Raw genomic sequence first — 19644 nt, forward strand, 5'->3', positions numbered from 1 at the left:
AGGGGAGGAATCAGCACAATCCCAGATAATGTTTCTGTCTGTCCAGGTGATTACAGGTGTAGGGATACTATTTCTGTGATCTCACCTTTGACTTGTCAGATGGTGTCAGTGGTTGGATCCATGCATGTATCAGTGTCTTTGACCGATGGGATAAACTCCTTGTCTTGATAGGTGGGTTTGTTCTTCATCACATGGATGGATTAGACTTGCAAGTAAAATCTGTTTCACCTCCCCCTCACCCCCTTCAAATTGGATTTGCACTCAGGGTCTTAAGTAGGGTCTTCTCAACAGCCCCAGTCTGATGTGCAGAGAAGGAAATTAAACAGGCCTAAATAGATCCTCATTTTATGTCTTGGTTCAAATGTTTCTTCTTCTGCACCTGCTTGTTCGGTGCTTGTTTACTTTTGTCTTTCATTTGCACAAAACACTGTACGGTTGTTCTGTCGGGCTAAGAGTCTCTGACAGTTCCAGACGGTGGCACCATATAACCTGTGCAAAGTTTAAAACTTTGACATTAACTAAAACTCAGCCATGTGTGGATGAATGTGATCGTATACATGTAACATTCCTTAGAACCTTCTCAGCATTAAATGGGGAATCATTTTAATGAAATCCCAAAATGTAAACCTGTGTGCAGCAAAATACATTCACATCCATGTTTTTACCGTGTTACCTTTCACTTCTAAGCATCTTTATGTTTCTGAACATAAAGAAACCGTTATTTCATCTTAAACAGGTGCTGTGACACTGGCTTTCTGTCCTCTTATACCTGAATGATCTAAATCTCTCCTCTCTCTTTCTTCAACCACTCACTAAATCCTCTCACCTGAAATAAATCTACACACCTTCAAGCTCCTCTGGCCAGAATACTTTAGTAAAGCTCTGCTCTTTTCCCCCTCTTTTTATTTGAAACATGCTGTTAATGAAACTAAGTTTAAAATATGTGTTGAACGGTTCAGTTAAAATAGGTCTCCTCGTCTGTAATCACTGCTGCTGCAGAGTTACACTAATAGTTCCTGCCTAGCTGCTTCCTCCAATAATATCAGGGTGTAATCCAGCCAATGAACTACCAATTAGGATTTCAGGTGCAGAGTAAACCTCGATCTGATGACCTAACCTTTTCAACACAGCACGCTATAGGAACGAGGGTGAGGTGGAGAGTCAGTGTGTTCAAGAAGACAGGACAGAGATGATATCTATGTGTCCTGGTTGATGGAAGCAAAAGAGCAAAGAAAAGAGGGAAATCTATGCATGCTACCTATTTGGATTTAATTGGTTGCCTTCAAGTCCTCATTTGAAAGTACAGTAAGTGCTGCTACTGCAGAAGTGGTAATTGTAATTGTATCAATTGTGTTGAGAAGATAGCATAGAGGTTGGAGAGCTAGTTATTGATATGGCTGCTGACATTTCCTTATTGATTTTGCTGAAGTCTCATTTTAATTTTTCCCTCAGTTTAGATTTACTGATTTTTTTTTTTTTTTTTTTTTTTTTTCTTGCTCCAGCAAAGAATTCAGAATTAAAACCAGTAGTGGAAATAACTTAATTTTGTGATTTTTCACATTATTTAGATTTGAAAAAAGGTATTCTGCTTTTTATTTTTGTAAGAGCTAAATTAAAATCCACCAACAGTAAGATTACAGACCATCACTTTTGTTTAAGTGCTCCACCTATTTAGACACACTTAAAAGCAAGTCAGAAATGTAGGCTAATTAAGGCGCAACATCTACATGCAAATCTCTGGTATCAACAGTCAGTGTTAACTGGATTATGCAGAGTCAGGAAAGAACCTACACAGCCAACAGTGTTGCTTTCAGTACTTCATGTACCAGGTCAGGACTGACAATTACACTGTGTAGATAAAATACACACCAAGAAAGACTTAACACACTTTGTGTTTCCTGTCCTATTTTCTTGCAGCAGGGTGTGTTTTTTTTTTATCATGTTGCACTGCACATGTAGGGCCCAATGTGCAGCATGTCACATAGAGATTAGTCCAGCAGAGCTTAAATAATGTTCATTTGCACATGTCATCTTTCTAATAATCTAATATATAGATGGTATGTATAGTCTTTGCTTGCAATTCCTTAGGGTTAAGCAAAAGTCTTTTCAAGAAGTGACCAACATTGTGCTATATAAAAAGAAATCTTCACTAGATACAAACTGTATGATTAAACAAGCATCTATTGAAACAAGGGCAAGGACTAATTCTGTCTACAATATATTTTAGAATAAGAAGTGACCAATTTGTAGTTAAGTTAACTGGAGTTAAGTTCAGGGCCGTAATCTGCAGAATGGAAAAGATAGAAGGAGCCAGGTTTAGGAAGTGAAGAAAGCTTGGGCTGCCCAGTGTGAGCTAATGCTCTCCTTCCTGAGCTGCAGCTGCCAAAATCCCTTACTTTGTGTTAGTGTGTTCACATGGAGAGTGCACGCAAACTTAGTTTCATACCCTGTCTTTATCAGTGACTAATGCGTTTTGAACAGCAGAGTGCAGCATATCCTAACATTGTTCTATTTAGTGCCAATATTTTCTTATACCTATAAAAACCTATTGTGCTATTTGTATCACTCTCTCAAATTAGTAAACTGAAAACAATCACAGAAAACATGCTGAATACTGATGAATGATGACACACATTGTAATAATGTGAGTTTAACTGTCAGTATGAAAGTCATTATATGACACTTTGTAAAAAGATGAATGATTTAATAATTATACAAGACTTGGACTGAAAGGCAGACAAATCAGAAGCAGTGAGCTACATTAGGGATATAATAGAATGGCAGATTTAATTAAAATGCATCCAAAATTTTGTATTAAAATTGATCTGACAGCTTAATGTAAATACAGACATATTTCTCTGCACCGTCATTGATTTCTTTCTCTGCTCTCGCGTGTTCCACAGAGAAATCTGCAGACATGGACATTGGTGGCCTGGAGACGGTGGTGGCAAACTCTGCCTACGTCTCAGCACGTGGCAGCATGGATGGAGCTGCAGCAGCTGCCATGCGTGACAAGAAGATGCGTGCCAGGCTGAAACTCCCACACATCAGAGATTGTGAACACATGAAGGCAACTGTGGACACAACCTTTGAGAGCATGTGCGTCAAACAGCCCATTGGAAAGCGTCTGTTCCAACAGTTTCTGGAGAGCGATGCAACACATAAACATGCTGGAGAGCTATGGAAAGATATGGAAGAATACAACATATGCCAAGAGAAAGACAGAGTGCAGAAGGCTCAAAAAATGGCCAATAAGTACTATGAGTCAGCTTCAAAGCATTTTTGCAGCTTCTTGGAGGAGAAAGCCATCACTCGAGTTAAGGAAGACTTCAAGAACGGCCATGGTGACCTGTTCAAAGAGAGCGAGAAGCAGCTACTCAAACACCTGGAAAATAAGGCCTTAGATGGCTTCAAGAACAGCATGTACTTCTTGCGTTATGTTCAATTCAAATGGTTGGAGAGCCAGCCTGTTGATGAGGAGTGGTTCATGGACTTCAGGGTCCTGGGTAAAGGAGGTTTTGGGGAAGTGTATGCTTGCCAGGCTAAGGCAACAGGCAAAATGTATGCCAACAAGAAGCTGGAGAAAAAAAGGCTGAAAAAACGCAAAGGCTATGAGGTAAATCACTCATCACTCTAACATCCCACCCAAACTCATTTATAATGTCACACACAAGAGTTAGAACACAAGGAAAGCTTCTTTTGCTGCTATCCCATAATGGCTTTGTAGTGAGAAATAAGAAAGAGGGATTGTGACTTGAGGGTTATATGCAGAATTTGTACCTTGTCATAATACATTATGATATACTAAATGTTCACTATATACACCTATCTGTAGCCATGTGGCTTAATAACACCACATGTTCTTAATGGTGGCTCTGATCTTTTCAGTCATGTCAGTAAGCTCATACGTGCAATAGACCTACTTTAAACACACATTTTGACTTATTGTAGAATGAGAGCACATGTGTAATTACTAATATTAATGATCCCCATAGATAATATCAGAGTCTGCAGGTTTTCAAATTAACCAAAGACTCCAGCTGATTAGCAGAGCTTCAAGAAAAGGAGCGGAACTCATCTGCTGAGGTGACTGGTTGGAAAGAAACCATGCAGACATTCTTGCTTTACTACACTGACACTAAAATGTCTCATGTGAGATATGCTTGGAACAGAGTGGTTTTGGTGTGATACACATAAACAAAAGTAATTCAAATGGTCTAGAACATGTGTGTTGTTTTTTTTGTTTTTTAATGACAGCTGACACTGCACATTGCTGGGTTTTTTTTCTTCGACTAATCATGCTCTGATGTGTGGTTTGTGTTTAGGGAGCAATTGTGGAGAAACGCATCCTTGCAAAAGTTCACAGTCGCTTCATAGTAACACTGGCATATGCCTTCCAGACCAAGACGGACCTCTGCCTAGTTATGACCATTATGAATGGTGGAGACCTCAGGTGCTCATTAGAGACATCCACTGCAGCTTTACACACACACACACACACAAGCTAATGTCTTTAGACTGACCTAAACATTATCTCTTTAAAACACATACTGTACTTAACTGTGTCCCACTCTTCTTACAGCTACTAATCAACCTAAACCTTGCTATGCAATATTATACAGACTAGTCAGACAATAACTTCACTCTCAAGTGACTTTTCTCTTTTTAAGTTTCTCTTGATTTCACAGTTGCTTCAGATAATAACACAGTGACATCCTGCCCCCTCTCACAGGTTTCATATGTATAATGTGGATGAACAAAATCCTGGTTTTGATGAGAAGAGAGCATGTTTCTACATAGCTCAGATCATCTGTGGGCTGGAGCACCTTCATCAGCACAGGATCATCTACAGAGACCTGAAACCAGAGAACGTACTGCTGGATGATACAGGTGAGCGATTCTGTGTGCAGCATTTCATGTTCTGGCCTCTGTCCTGACCCATCCACCTTTGGTCCTTTACCATGTGACTGTGACTTTTGTTTATTTTTACTCTTTTAGTTGAAAACGCTGATATGTGAGATCTATCTGGAACACATATAACAAACTGGTGGATGAATCAGCTAACTTAGATTTGACACATGGAGCTGGGTCAGAGTAAATCACCATAATAACCTGATGTGTACTGCATCACTAATATGCTCAAGAGCATGGTTGCTTTAGAGGATTGGATCAAAACATGCATCAGCCCAACTAAGTTACCAACAAATAGAGTCATCGTCATTTCATGGAATCTAAAAACAAACACAGATCAGAAAAAAAACTTTAGTTATTAAAAACTGGGATTTTAATATTAGATAGATAGTAGTTTTTGGTAAGAAATGACATTCCCAATTAATCAGACATTTTATTAGTTAGCTTGGAGTGAATATCTACTGTAAAGAATGGTCTGTGCCACTGTTGTGATCAAAGCCTTTTCACTCAGGACATGTCCGTCTGTCAGATTTGGGTCTGGCTGTTGAACTTCCACCAGGAAAAGACACAACCACTGGAATGGCAGGAACTCCAGGTTGGTGACCGAAACCAATAATATAAACCGAGGTTAAACAAAACAAGTCCAGTTGAGTAAAAATGCTGTCATCCAGGTCCGTCATACTCTGACCATTTTTACCAGCATAGGCATGTTTCTCTAAGCTTTGTACTATCTTTGTATAAAATCATGTGGTCTACATAATCAGGTTTCATGGCTCCAGAGCTGCTCCAGAAGGAGGAGTATAACTACTCGGTGGATTATTTTACTCTTGGAGTCACCCTGTATGAGATGATCGCTGCCAAAGGCCCCTTCAGAGTACGGGGAGAAAAGGTACAACATAGTTTAGGGGAGAATCAGGTGCCTTTAGGTGGCAAAAATTCATATTCAGTTCATACCGATGTTATCTGGGGCCATTTCCTTGTGGTAAAATCATACATGTAAAATTTTCACTGTCTTCAGGTTGAGAATGAAGAGGTAGCTCGCAGAATTCTGAACGATCCGGTTTCATATACGCCGAAGTTTAGCAAAGAGTGCAAAGATATTAGTGAAGGTCTGATGGAGAAGGACCCGGTGAAACGCCTTGGGTTCAAAAACAACGACTGCACAGAGCTCAAGAATCAGCCCTTCTTCAAAGAGATTAACTGGGGCCGCCTGGAAGGAGGTGGGTGACATCTACACAATCATCCACAAAAAAGTCATTAATTGAAACACACCTTTTGAATTATTATTATTATATTTTTGATCTCATCTCAGTAAGTAGATACCACTAAGACAAATAGAATTCCATATATGAATAGGAAAAACATGGAATAATTGTCAAACACCATTGCCAGTACATTCATTTATGCTCTGTGTTTCCATAGGAATGCTACCTCCACCATTTGTCCCTGATCCTAAGATGGTCTATGCCAAAGATATTGATGATGTGGGAGCTTTCAGCACCATCAAAGGCATAGTCCTGGATGACAAGGATACTGAGTTCTACAAAGACTTTGCTTCTGGCAATGTCCCAATCCCCTGGCAAGAGGAGATGATCGAGACAGGTGTGTTTGGAGAGCTGAATATCTGGGCAGCGAACGGTAAGCTGCCAAAAGATCTCGACCCAAACTATGTGGAAGCCAAAGGTGGAGGATGTGTCCTGCTTTGAGAGGAAGAATATCTACCAAAATTAAACACATTTAGATTTCGTATGTGCTCATTTGGTGCCACTTACTCCTCATCTGTATCATCTCTATACAATAATCTGTTATTGTTATATATTTACAAATTGATATACATATTATCATGTATTAGTGTAACATTTCTAAAATTTATAGTGCAGCATGTTGAACTATATTTGAAATATTACGTAATACAAATGTAAATATGGTTTCACAGCTAACACTGCTGTTATCTTACTAAATAGGTCAATACGTTTCTACTAGACAGACAAATGAAATAGCAATAACTTTATTTAGAAACCACATTGAATGTTCATATAATAGAAATTTTATTGACTGAATTAAAAAGCCACAGCAGTGATGATGTAATATTATGTATTTATTGTTTCATTATTTATTTTATGACAAAATATAATTAAGTTATTATTATGGAAAATGCACAAGTTTAAAAGCAATCAATAAAATCTTGCAAAGGAAAAGAGTATGTAAGTATGCTCCAATGTCCACATTTGCATGTTTATATGAGGCTGTTGACAAATGAAAGAGTAGAAGAAAAATGAAAATAGTAACGGGCTCTAAATCCTCTCTTTCTCTTAGTCTTCACATCAAAACGTGTAATAACCCTCATTCAAAAAAAGAGGTGCTGCTTGAACACTGGCAGCCTCAGAACATCAATGCTTTTGACAAATCGAATTTTCAAAATATTATCCCAAAACCTCTGAAATGTTGTTTTCTTTCATTTTGCACTGTCACTATTGTCTTAATGCAGCACAGTGGGGTGGTGGTTAGCATTGTTGCCTCATGGCAAGAAGGTTTTGGGTTCAAATCCTTTTTGTGGCCTGTGGTTTGTGGCCTTTCTGTGTGGAGTTTGCATGTTCTCCCCTTGCTTGTGTGGGTTCTCTCCCAAAGTCCAAAGACATGCAGAATTGAGCCAAGTTGTATAGGTAATGAATGATGAATAAGTACTGTGTTCAGTAATGTGATTTACCAAAAGTAGTTGACAATATCAGGATAATCCTATATGCAAATAAACTGTCAGTTTAGGTACTATCAGACAAAACCACTGCACAGCTGACCACCAGTCTGACCGACAGATTGGACTGTCTGGAACTGTTTTAAATGGTTTGCCTCTTATCTTCTTGAAAAAGTTCTTTGTTACAACTGAGGATAAACTCTCTAAATAATTTAAGATAACTCAATTGTACAGCCACTACTTTCTAAAGCTTTATGTGATTCCCTTCTCTCTTATCGTCAGGAGACACAGCATCTTTGTCTACAGCTATGCTGATGACATTCAGCTTTATTTGCCTGTCTGGATTGCAGGAACAATAATAGTTCTTAGAATGCTGTTTTGGGGGACTTTTTTTTAGCTTCTACTTTGCAGTAGGTACTTTTTCACCACCACCAAATTAACTATCAGCCAGCCTATATTATTGCAACATTCCTGTGGGCAGTGAGACAGAACAGAAAAAAATACCCTTAAGGTCTGTAGATCTCGGCTCTGTTCCTCAGTAGTTCTTAAAATTTTTTGGTCTAAAAATGTCAAATGTCACAAAATGTTTTACAGCTCAGCCAGGATATAGACGAGGATAAGAGTTTATGCACAGGGTCAAAGGCTCAGTGAGAGATACTGAGCTGTAGTCCTAACCCTGAACCAACAGCCAAGAGGATTACATGATTTGATCTTATTTCAATATTGCTTGCTTGTCATGTGCGTTACATGATTTCTTGTATCCAGTTATCTGTTTATTATTAATTCTTAATCCATAACCTGCTTTGATAATAAAAAAACTGACAAAATCATGATGGTAAAGTCAAATAACTATGTGGCCAAATAAACTCATTTAAATATTAATATTATTCAGAGAAGTAACATATTCAGGTCTGTATTCTGGATCTCTTTCAGTTTTCTGTTTTGCAGGCAAATCACCATGTACTTCAAAGTGGTTTTACTTTAAATGTATTTTGTGATACTTTCAAAAAACATCGATGATACGCTTCACAGGCAACATTGCCCTAGTTATGGATAGCATCCGGTCACTGAGATTTTTAAGTGAATCTGGGCTTTGACTGCTGGTGCTCACAAGTTATTTAAACTGCTGCTGTATCTCCTGGAGAGGTTTATCCTGATGTAATCTCTTTTAACTCCAGATTTCCACTAAAAGTTTAAAATATGTCACCCAGGAGCAAAATCTCTTTGTGGTTGAGACTTTGTTTCACTGGAGGTGCTAAGAATCAACAGAAATAATCAGTACATACAACAACTACAGTAATGGCGATTATTCTGAACAGCTATACCAGAAAAGAGCTGAACTGGCACCAGATATAAAAACTGAGACAGCTCGTGGAGACTTGGCTCTAATCAGTCATGATAGATTTGCTGCAGACATAAAAGACTGAATTAACTCCATAGTCCAGTGCTTAATATATAAGTAAGATAATTACTTTTACAGTTAAATAAATCAGTCACATGTTAAGGGTCTTAGTTCAATCACAATCATTAATGTTGTTAAGTTATTTACGCAACACTGACCATGACTCTAATTACTTCACGAGGCCAGAAAATAATATAGCTGTAAATATTATGCTCCTTAAGAAATGAATGCTACTTTTAATTCTATTATCTGGAGCAATAAAGCTCTATCTACTCTTACATGAAAAGACCTGGAGCTTATCAAAGAACTTTGAATGTATTATTACTGGATTGTCAAACATTCAGCATAACTTTTATGTTTGTGGTATTACTGAAACACAGTTACATCGAGATATTGTTTATATTTAGCATATCTGTGGTGGGGTTTCCATGTACAATTCAGTGAGCAGTGCTTTTATATGCAGATTAAAGATTTTTGGGGAATCCATCTTTACTCAGACTATCAAAGACATAGGCTGTGTCTACAAGCCTCTAATATATATCTATCCAATTTCTATACCACTTAGTCCAATTCTGGTCATGAGGGGCTGGACTATGTTTTTGGACTATGGGAGGAAGCTGGGGCACCTGGAGAAAACCTACACAGGTATAGAGAGAACATACAAACTCTCCTTAAAGTAATTAATTAATTAAATTAAAAAGAGTTAAAAAAACTCAAAATTATCTTAGTATGACAATGATTTTTGAGAATCCACACCCAAACCCCCAAAGAGCAAACATACATAGATAGATAGATAGATAGATCATTTATTCATCAACCATGGGGGAAATTCAGGATGTTCTAGCAAAGATCACACTAACATTCATCTCTATTATTGTTATTGATGTTTTTATGACACCTTCATTTAAAATATCTACAGTGTGGCACTCCTACTATTATTGTTTTGGTAATACTGTGACTTCTTTATCGTGTGAATTTGAAACTGTACATAAAAAATACAGCTGTCATTAGTGTTGCACGTGATCTGGTCCATAAATCAAAGTATGGGAGCAGTTTCTTCACTGAAACTTAGTCAGTACAGAAATAGTGACTGTTCAAATTTATACAAACATCACGATACTTAAACAACCTTTACTGAAAGCATGTTAGATGGCCTTAGATTACAAGATCTGTACACATTTGCTCAGTTCAATATATTTACATAGCACCAAATCACAACAAGCAATCATCTCAATGCCAATGACAGAACCAGTCTCAGGTTGGTGGAGTTAGTGGAGAGCTGCTGGTGGTCTGGTCACAGCACGAGTCAGAGGTTAGAAAAGTTATTAGGTTCACTGAGGGAAGCACTAGGACATTAAATATTAACAGACATGATTATACGTTTAAAACCTGAGCACCTGTGCAATAGTATGTGGCAGTACTTTGAACTACAAGATAATTCACATTTAGATAAGATACAGACTATAAACGGTGAGTTTAAAGTTTCTCATAAACGAGACTCAAACAAAAGATAAAGATCTTTATCTGTTATAAACGGTGAGTTTAAAGTTTCTCATGAACGAGACTCAAACAAAAGATAAAGATCTTTATCTGTTTTTAAAAGTCATCACGGATTAATGGTGGAGTTAACACATTCATTGCAGGTATACAAACTGAACACAATTGTACTGTATATACTTTGGTTCTACTAAATCCTCCCTCTGCTGCCTAATTCTACATCTAATGAATTTATTTAGGATGTGCTAGAATAGCTGCCTTTCTCCAGCTTCTTTAGGTGACACCATTATACCATATGAGCATAACATTTCAAGAGAGCAGACATCACTGTGAAAGCCACACACAACAGCAAAAAATGTCAATGCATTTTTTTTTGTCCTGCTACCATTAAACATTAACAGACAATAAAATACCCACCAACAACTTCTTATCCACTTTTCTCTATATTTGCTTACAGAACTTGAAAGGAGTTCCTAAAAACACAAGCCAAACAATTCATTTCCACATCACTGAAGCTTTCTCTTGAGCTACTTCATGCTCAGTGTAGTTAGAATATGTCTTGCAAAGTGCTGCTGCAAGGCTTCTTAAACCAGTGAATAAAACTGTGAAGTTTTATGTGATCTATCATCAGAAGAAACTTCCGAAGCATCTCAACGCAATTGGTGCCAAGTGATTCCAGGCTTTTAAACATTTTGGCACATGGATTAAAAGCTGCAATGACTGTTTTATTCATTGGGTAACGTGCCAGGTATGTGCGATGTCATGAATTTTGGGCGGGAATGCAAGGCTTGTAATGTAGCTGTGTCCACCAAGTCAACATTCAAATTAGACCACGTTTGAGTGCATGAGGAAAAGAAATCACACATTCAAAATATACTAGAGTTCCTCGAGTTCCTCGCAGTGGCTGTTTTTAAATTTTGCTAATTAATACAAAAAAGATGAAAGAGATCCTTGAGGTTGTAGCACTTTTTCTAGGTTTTGTTGGTTGGATATTGATTTTCATATCACTACAAAACCAGTATTGGAGAGAATCCACCCAAGATGGCAGCGTAATTCTAACCTCCGCAATCTTTGAGAACCTCTGGATGTCTTGTGCCAGTGATTCAACTGGAAATTATGACTGTCGTGAATTTCCATCTCTTTTTGCTCTCCCAGGTAAGTAAAAGTCAAAATGGAAATTTTTTTTATTAACCTTTTTGTGATCACAAAGCCTAGAAAACAGAACAGTCATTTATGTGTTTTAATTACAATTTCTTTAGCTTCGTTAAATCTTTTCCATTAATAGTTTTCACGTTAGATTTTCTGATGTTGTATGTAACAGCTGATTATATTTTTGAATCCATGTCATACTCAAAAAAATTGCAGGTTTGTACAGAGCATTCAGAAAGTATTCAGACCCCCTTCACTTTTTTCAATTTGGTTATGTTGCAGTCTGATACTATAATTGTTTAAATTCAGTTTCTCTCATTAATCTACACAGTGAGACATAATGACAAAGTGAAAACAGAATTTTAGGAATGTTTGTAAATTTATTAAAAAAGGAAAAACTGAAATATCACATTTACATAAGTATTCAGACCTTTCACTCAGTACTTCACTGGAGAGCACCTTTGGCAGCAACTACAGCCTTGAGTCTTTTGGGGTATGACACAACAAGCTTTGCACACCTGGACTGGAGGATTGCTTCTTTGCAAATCCTCTCAGGCTCAGTCAGGCTGGATGGGGACTCTAGTTCTACAGCCATTTTCAGGTCTCTCCAGGGGTCAAGTCAGGGCCGTGTCTGGGCAGCTCTAGGACATTCAGAGTTGTCCCTAAGCCACTTCTGTGCTGTCTTAGCTGTGTGCTTAGGGTCGTTGTCGTGTTGGAAGGTGAACCTTCGGTCCAGTCTGAGGTCCTGAGGACTGGGGATCAGGTTTTCATTGAGGATATCTCTGTACTTTGCTCCATTCAGCTTTATCTTAACTCTGACCAGTCTCCCAGTCCCTGCTGCTGAAAAACAGCCTGTTGGGATGGTATTGAACAGCTGATCAGAGGTGCCTGGTTTCCTCCAGACATAACATTTAGAACTGAGGCCAAGCAGGTCAGTCTTGGTTTCATCAGACCAGAGAATCTTGTTCCTCACAGTCTGAGAGTCCTTCAGACTCCAAGCAGCTTTCATGTGTTTTGCGCTGAGGAGAAGCTTCTGTCCATCCACTCTGCCATAAAGCCCAGATCAGTGGAGGCTGTAGTGATGGTTGTCCTTCTGGACCTTTGTCCCATGTCCACACAGGATCTCTGGAGCTCAGTCAGAGGGACCATCAGGTTCTTGGTCCCCTCTCTTACAAAGGCCCTTATCCCAGCCAGGTGACCAGCTCTTGGAAGAGTCCTGGTTGTACCAAACTTCTTCCATTTGAGTGTTATAGAGGCCACTGTGATCCTGGGAACCTTCAGTGCAGCAGATTTTTTTGCAGCCTTCCCCAACGTTCCCAACAATCCTGTCTCTGAGCTCTGCAGGCAGCTCCTTTTACCTTTTGGTTTATGCTCTGATATGCATTGCCAGCTATGAGGCCTTCTCACCTTCTGTGAGGTGTGTCTTTCTAAATCATGCCCTGTCCATTTAATTTACCACAGGTGGACTAATAATCAGTTGATTATTTTTATCTATAACATACATGTATTTTCAAGTGTAAATATCAGAGTGGGTAGAGCAGGGCAGTGGCACTTGAGGAACATGGGTTGGGCATCCCTGCTGTACAGTTAATACGTGTGAAATAAAACCTTATAAATATGTAATTTGTCATTTCTCAGTCCATAAATCTTAAAACCAATACTATACATTAACTTTATTGCAAATACCATATCATCTATTAATTTTCTCTATGTGTAAAGCAACTTTGTTGTTTTTAAATGTACTACAAACATAATTTAACTTAACTTCATAAATATCACCTGAAATATTACCTGCTTAACTGTTCATCTTTTTGACGTCTAAAGCATGTGAGCAAAGTTTTAAAGGTTTAATCTTTAATATTTATTGATCTATCAGAAAGTGTATACATAGTATTCATAAATATGTTTCATTAAAGTGTAATCACCAACCACTGCATTTTCTCAATCTAAAAAGGAGCAATGTGGTGGTGGGTTGTGAGGGGTGCTCACCATTCTGAAATCTCACCACTGAATGCCACTAAAATTTTTACATTTTACACATTGCACCTTTAAGAAACACATTTTCTGTGTGCATGACCAAAATGATGCAGTGGTATATCATCACCATAACAGTAAAAACCTGATAATGAACAACGCTTGTTGTCCAATAAAGACTTTCTGGCTCTGTGTGTCAGTGAGAGATCAGGACCTTTAGGTGCCGCAAACATTCATTCAATCCTCAGACAAAGGATGAAATAAGGAGCCAAAACATAACTCATATCTCTTCAATAATATTTGATATTGTTCAAAGTAATGTCAAAATGTGACAAATTGCTGTAAGTCTATTAGTTACTTATTAGTAAGAACATCTGAAGGTTGGACATGTCTCTGTTGTCCTTTGGTAAATATTTGGAGCCTTTCACTTAAAAGGTTCGGTGGAGTTCAAAATAATTGGGGAAATTGTATGTGGGCTGTTTGGAATTAATAATTGATTTTTAGTTTTTTTTTGTAGCATCTCAACTGGGCAGTTGCTGGGAATTAGTCTGGCACACTGAGACTGTGGGTCCAACAAAAACTACACGATTGTCCAGGAAGATTTCTCAGAGAGTGAGTTTGTATAAATCATTCCTCTCTCTGGAAGGCTGTACATGGGCTAGCAAATATGAATGCAAAGCTAGAAGCGTTTTTCTTGCTCCTGGGCTTTTTGGGCTGGCTCATGGTTGGGGTTGCTCTTTCAAATCGATACTGGAAGGTCTCTAAAGTGGACGGTGGTCTTATCACCACAAGTACCATCTATGAAAACCTCTGGATGTCCTGTACAACTGACTCTACAGGCGTTCACTTCTGTGAGGATTTTCCATCTTTGCTGGAACTTAATGGTATGTGGTCAGCAGCTATATGATTAGCCTGCTTATCATGCTTTAATGCTTCAAATACTGTGACACAGCAAATAAGAAATTTAAGCAGCTATGTCTTAGTTGACTTGACTTGACAAAAGAATATATTCTAGTTCATCTTCAGTGTGTAAAGAGGCGATAACGTAACGAGTGAAGAAATTCCTTTTTCATACTCTGCCTGTGCTCAGAGAACCAGGGTTACGACCAGCAAACCTCTCCGGTGCTCATGTCAACACTGTGACAGCGTCATGTTTCTCATTGTGATGTTTGCATAAACATGTTGTTTTAATGGAAAACTTCATTAAGCACGTTCATTATTAGTGTTTTTGTTTGCACACAGGGTACATTCAGGCCTGCCGGGCACTCATGATCACCTCCATTGTGTCTGGGACGTTTGGGCTTGTGGCGACTCTCGCAGGAATGCAGTGTTCAAAAATAGGTGGAGAAAACTATGTCCTGAAGGGGAGGGTTGCTGCAGTAGGTGGAGTGTGCTTTCTATTCCAAGGTAAAGATGCAACGTCTATGTAAAAAAAGTGTTTGTTCAGAGGACATTTTCAAAGATGCTGTGCAAAACAAAGTGAGGACTTGGTTTTTTGGTAGTTTCAAAATGACATGGCCTGCACTGAAAACCCATCCCACTTGTTAAGTTAGTTAACAGTGTTTTGTGTTTTGCAGGAATCTGCACAGTGATTGCTGTATCCTGGTATGCAGCCAATATCACACAACTGTTCTTTGACCAGTTTTATCCAGGGATAAAGTAAGTAAATATGGTGAGGTCACTAATAACCAATAACACTACAGAGAAAAATAAATGTTAAATATATGTTCTTGTATCACAGATATGAGCTTGGAGAGGCCCTGTATATCGGCTGGTCTTCAGCCACACTTGCCATTTGTGGAGGTTCATTTTTGCTGTGTGCTTGCAAAGTCAAAACAACCAATGAAAAAATGTAAGTATTGTGAGTTTCTTTTTAATTTAAAAGTGTGATATTAATTCACTGGGTATAATAGAAAGGATGTGTATTTTATAAATGAAACATGTGTCTTATATTTTAGAAAACATCATTACCAAAAGTCCTCTGGAAGACATGTGTCGTCAACTGTGGCAATATCTCAGTCAGTGGCAAACAACTATGGAAGAAAAGTATATGTCTGAAGTTATTTAGGAAGCAAAGCCAGCTGGGTTGGTCTCAAGTCACTGGTTTGAGCATTTACATCAGAAAAAACACTTTCAGATGTAATCATCTCTGTAGTTTAGAAGCAGTAACCTTTATTTCATTCGGCAATTTATTACTTTATCCGATCTAAACTTTTTGGTGATAGACATTTGATGTTTACACTGATGCAAGACTTCTCTGTAATTTACATTTATTCTATATCTTCATTTGAGCTGAAGCTAATGTAAATATAAGAGCTGTAGGTTTTGTGTTTGTGTTTATCTTTTTTGACACGTATATTTCAAATCTGCACTTTTCTTATGGGTAATTTTTAATGTGTTACTGTAGATCTAGTGTGATATATGCTTACATATTTTGTTACTGAAAATGTTAACAAAAGATTATGACGGTACACAGGAGGATGACAGGAAGATTATGGATTTACTCAAGACAAACTGGTTGAGCATGCGTCCAAAATGAAGGAACGCCAAAGGTAATTTAATGAAATTAGAGTATTTAAAGTCTATTTTATAAATCAGATGTATGTGTTGATTGGCCTTAAATTAAGACATAATGTTGATCAACCAGGATAAAGTACATATTTCCCCTAGGAAGAGTACTAATTTTTGGGTGCTCCCTTTGCCAAATCGTCCAGATGTTTTCCGTCAAAACGTATGAAGTGCCACCCTTCACTGACGGTGAGGTCCTGAGCTCCTTTAGCAGCATAGAAATCTAGAGAGGGAGTATTCCAGTTCAACACAGACAACTGCAGCCGCACACACCCCTTGTTTTTCCCCACCTGAGTGAACAAAAGAGCCGATCTTACACAACAAAACTTTTAAAGTTGCAATTGAGTTTAAAACATAACCTTCTTATTTCAAGGACAAAGATACCACAACATTAAAATCCCATTATTACTGGAAAATTATGATAAAATGGTTAAAAAAAACATTCTTACCTCAGTAACTTTGCTCAGTAAAGCCTTGCCAATGCCATTTCCTGTAAATCAAGCATTTATTAAAGCATTTATAAAGAAACTGTGAACAACCACAGGAACAAGAAAACTGGCAGCACTAAAATATATTTTACCTCTGAATTCTGGCATCACATACAGATCTTCCAAATACTGTGACCGTCCTTTCCATGTACTGTAAGTGTAAAAGTAAAAGGCGTATCCGACAATAGTGAATCCTATGTTGACAGAAAACACAGGTCACCATAACGACAACCCGAAACAACAGAAATAAAACATTTTACTGTAAATATGAAATAACTGCTCCTGGGTCTTTAATAAAAGATAGTGAGCATTATAAAGTCTGTGATGAAATTTTCTGCCACACCCTTTGAGTAATCATTATGATTTGGCGTTCAATTGGCATATCTAAACAGTGCGGGCACAGATTTTGTATTGACAGGGACAATTACACTTGAAAAATCGATGATCCACAATTTACCTTCTTTAGATTTATGCTCCTCAGGCACCTCTGCAATGAGGCATTCGAAGAAGGGATTCTGGCAGAAACCGTCTCGCTCTAGTTCTAAAGTAAAACCAAAAGTCATTTATCAGTCTTTCCATTTACAAGTCAGTATTCATACGCGTCCAAATCTGCAGGTTTTATCCAGAGTTAAGTTTATTTATAAACCTCTTTCAAATGTTTCATATTTAAAACCAACTTCAGGTTGAAGTCTTCCTCTATTCCTCTCATTTTAGTTCATTAAAACTCATTTAAACTACACTACCACCAGCTGTTTGTATGAATTGTCTTCAGTCAGCATAAACAAAAACAGTTTATTCCTGTGCTCACAGCTTGTCATCACAGTGTTGCTGTACAGTGACACTAATGGTCAAAAACTCCACATGGGAACGTTTAAATGTGCTGTATGTGTTGTAAAAATCACAGCTATTCTTCGTGCTGCCTGCCTGTTGTATTTATGGTTCGCCTGCTTCCTAAACTGACTGCACGTTTAAGAGAGAGAGTCTGAAGAGACTGAAACAATTTGCTTCTGCTTAACAAACTGACTGTAGTCTCATCGTTGTTACTGTTTGACACACTCCATGTATTATTAAACATGTCTGGTAGCAAAGTTTTGTACTGTTTGATCTATAATAAGTAACACTCTCCCCCTGCACATTGTTGTGTTTACATTTCCAAATTTATTGCTATGCAATTATGATCATTTTGTCCAATGCCACATTTTTGTGTTGAAAAGGATACTTGTGCAATCTTCATATATGAAGTGATGTATGAAGAGTTTGTATATAAATAGTCAACTCATTGAATTTTACCAGGTGCCATGCAGGATGTCTGGCTGGTGGGGCTTCCTAAGCCACTTAAAATGTAACAGACTTTGGTTTATAATTGTTATTACTGTCAGTTTCACCTGGTAAACCTCAGAGTGTATGTCGCTTAACTTGCGCCAACAAGTGAAAACAGAACAGCTGTTATCCTCACAAAGCCATAAACTCTTCCCTCATATTCTGACTGTCAGGAGAGGCTGATTTACAATACTGTCCACTAATAAAACTAATAATTACTGATATCTTTCAATAATTTACCTGTAGCTGAGCAGGTGTATTTAATAAACATGGCACTGACTGGGTCCCTTATAAAAACAGAGCCATTATTAATTATTATAATTACATGTTTGCATATGTATTTACTTATTTTTCTGTAATTTACCTTCATGGGAAATCTTCACTTGGTCAGACATATTTTCGTAAACAGCCAACTCCTGAAAAGTGGGATTTTTAGAAATAACATTATGTATGAAAAGTATCATGTTATTTGATATATATATATATATATAAATGCAGTGTAGCAGTATGTTGTAACATAAGGCTGAGGACATTAATCCAGTTGGAGGTTTTCAAACTGTGAAGCACTTGTGGAGTAAAACCTTGAAGAGAGGAGACAGTTAAAGTTTCAGCCCCGCTGACATTTGCTCACCATGATCATTCGCGATATTTCTTTGCAGTCTTGTTTTGTTGCAGGACGTATTTTGAAATTCATCTCTACGGCGGCAAATAAAATTAGTGTTTTTTCCCGTGCTCGCAACAGACCAAACTTTTCTAAGGCGGAAAGGTTGAACAGGAAACAGCTCCGACGTGCTAATAGAAACTTCAAAATAAAAGGGTAGGCTAAATCAAAACTGCATAGACGATAAATATATATAAACTCATGTTTTTTAAATTGATCTTTGCATTAAACAGGCTTTAGCGTTACGCACTAGTGTAGATATTTAATTTTAGCGGTGACATTTCAAACTCGTTGATTTGATTACTCCTGCCGCAATGCTCAGTGGGAGTCGTAGTTCACTTACCTATATAAGATTCCGTTTATTAGGCCCGAGCAAGGACCAAAGGTCCCAGCGCAGGGACTATTGTTATTGCTCAACGTGCAAGGGGGGGCGGCTTCAGGCATCGTCTAGCGTCTACCCGCACCCCACCATGACGTTACTGGGCGTTAGACCTTTCCGAAAATGTATATATTATGATTGACAGGTGGCCGTGGGTCTGGAAATGTAGATTGTCACAGAAATTAAGATTTTTATTTATTTTTTTTTTTTCGTTATTATTCTTCACGTTCCGCAACTCCGTCAAATTTGACCCCCTGAACGTGTGTGAAAACTCACCAAAATTGCAGGCCACTCAGAATCGGGTGAAAATTTGATATTTTATGGGTTTCATAAACAAACTCAAAAGAATGGCTCTACGGCGCCCCCGACAAAAATCAAAATACATTGCGCCTATGGGAGCCCCGCTGACATTTTCTTCATCGCAGTCACCAAACCTCGCACATCTCTTCTTCATGTCGAGGTCATGTGACCAACAGGAAGTCCACCAGCTGGGAGTTTATCTTGAGGTCATTGAGTTCGTTGATTTTTCTCACCTCGTATTCTTTCGAACTCCTCCTTGGGCTTTTGACCGATTGAGCTCATTTTTGGCCAGCATCGCCTAGA

The 19644-nt window shown here is 38.1% G+C and overlaps 3 protein-coding genes across 4 annotated transcripts; 2 read left to right on the top strand and 1 right to left on the bottom strand.

The window, feature by feature from the left end:
* Positions 1-2917: 2917 nt before the first annotated feature.
* grk1b (G protein-coupled receptor kinase 1 b) lies at positions 2918-6617 on the top strand. Its single transcript, XM_026328343.1, has 7 exons — positions 2918-3616; positions 4326-4453; positions 4733-4890; positions 5423-5506; positions 5676-5800; positions 5930-6131; positions 6334-6617. Exons 1-7 carry the CDS (start codon positions 2918-2920, stop codon positions 6615-6617), a joined length of 1680 nt encoding a protein of 559 aa, XP_026184128.1.
* A 7616-nt stretch (positions 6618-14233) lies between these two features.
* Positions 14234-15683, top strand: LOC113142912 (claudin-15-like). The gene is made up of 5 exons (XM_026328275.2): positions 14234-14509; positions 14868-15032; positions 15203-15284; positions 15367-15477; positions 15584-15683. The coding sequence occupies exons 1-5, from the start codon at positions 14293-14295 to the stop codon at positions 15681-15683; spliced, it is 675 nt and encodes a 224-aa protein (XP_026184060.1). The 5' UTR covers positions 14234-14292.
* A 423-nt stretch (positions 15684-16106) lies between these two features.
* On the bottom strand, positions 16107-18793 carry LOC113142913 (diamine acetyltransferase 2-like). 2 transcript variants are annotated; one of them, XM_026328276.1, is made up of 7 exons: positions 18633-18707; positions 18366-18417; positions 18242-18288; positions 17139-17222; positions 16774-16875; positions 16643-16683; positions 16107-16483 (listed from the first exon to the last, which is right to left on the bottom strand). In XM_026328276.1, the coding sequence occupies exons 3-7, from the start codon at positions 18270-18272 to the stop codon at positions 16304-16306; spliced, it is 438 nt and encodes a 145-aa protein (XP_026184061.1). In that variant the 5' UTR covers positions 18273-18288; positions 18366-18417; positions 18633-18707; the 3' UTR covers positions 16107-16303. The 2 variants fall into 2 exon arrangements, with proteins under 2 accessions (XP_026184061.1, XP_026184062.1); XM_026328277.1 differs by lacking the exon at positions 18242-18288 and having other exon boundaries at positions 18633-18793.
* Positions 18794-19644: the final 851 nt, after the last annotated feature.

The sequence above is a fragment of the Mastacembelus armatus genome, chromosome 14 (assembly GCF_900324485.2).
Source record: "Mastacembelus armatus chromosome 14, fMasArm1.2, whole genome shotgun sequence".
NCBI lineage: Eukaryota > Metazoa > Chordata > Actinopteri > Synbranchiformes > Mastacembelidae > Mastacembelus > Mastacembelus armatus.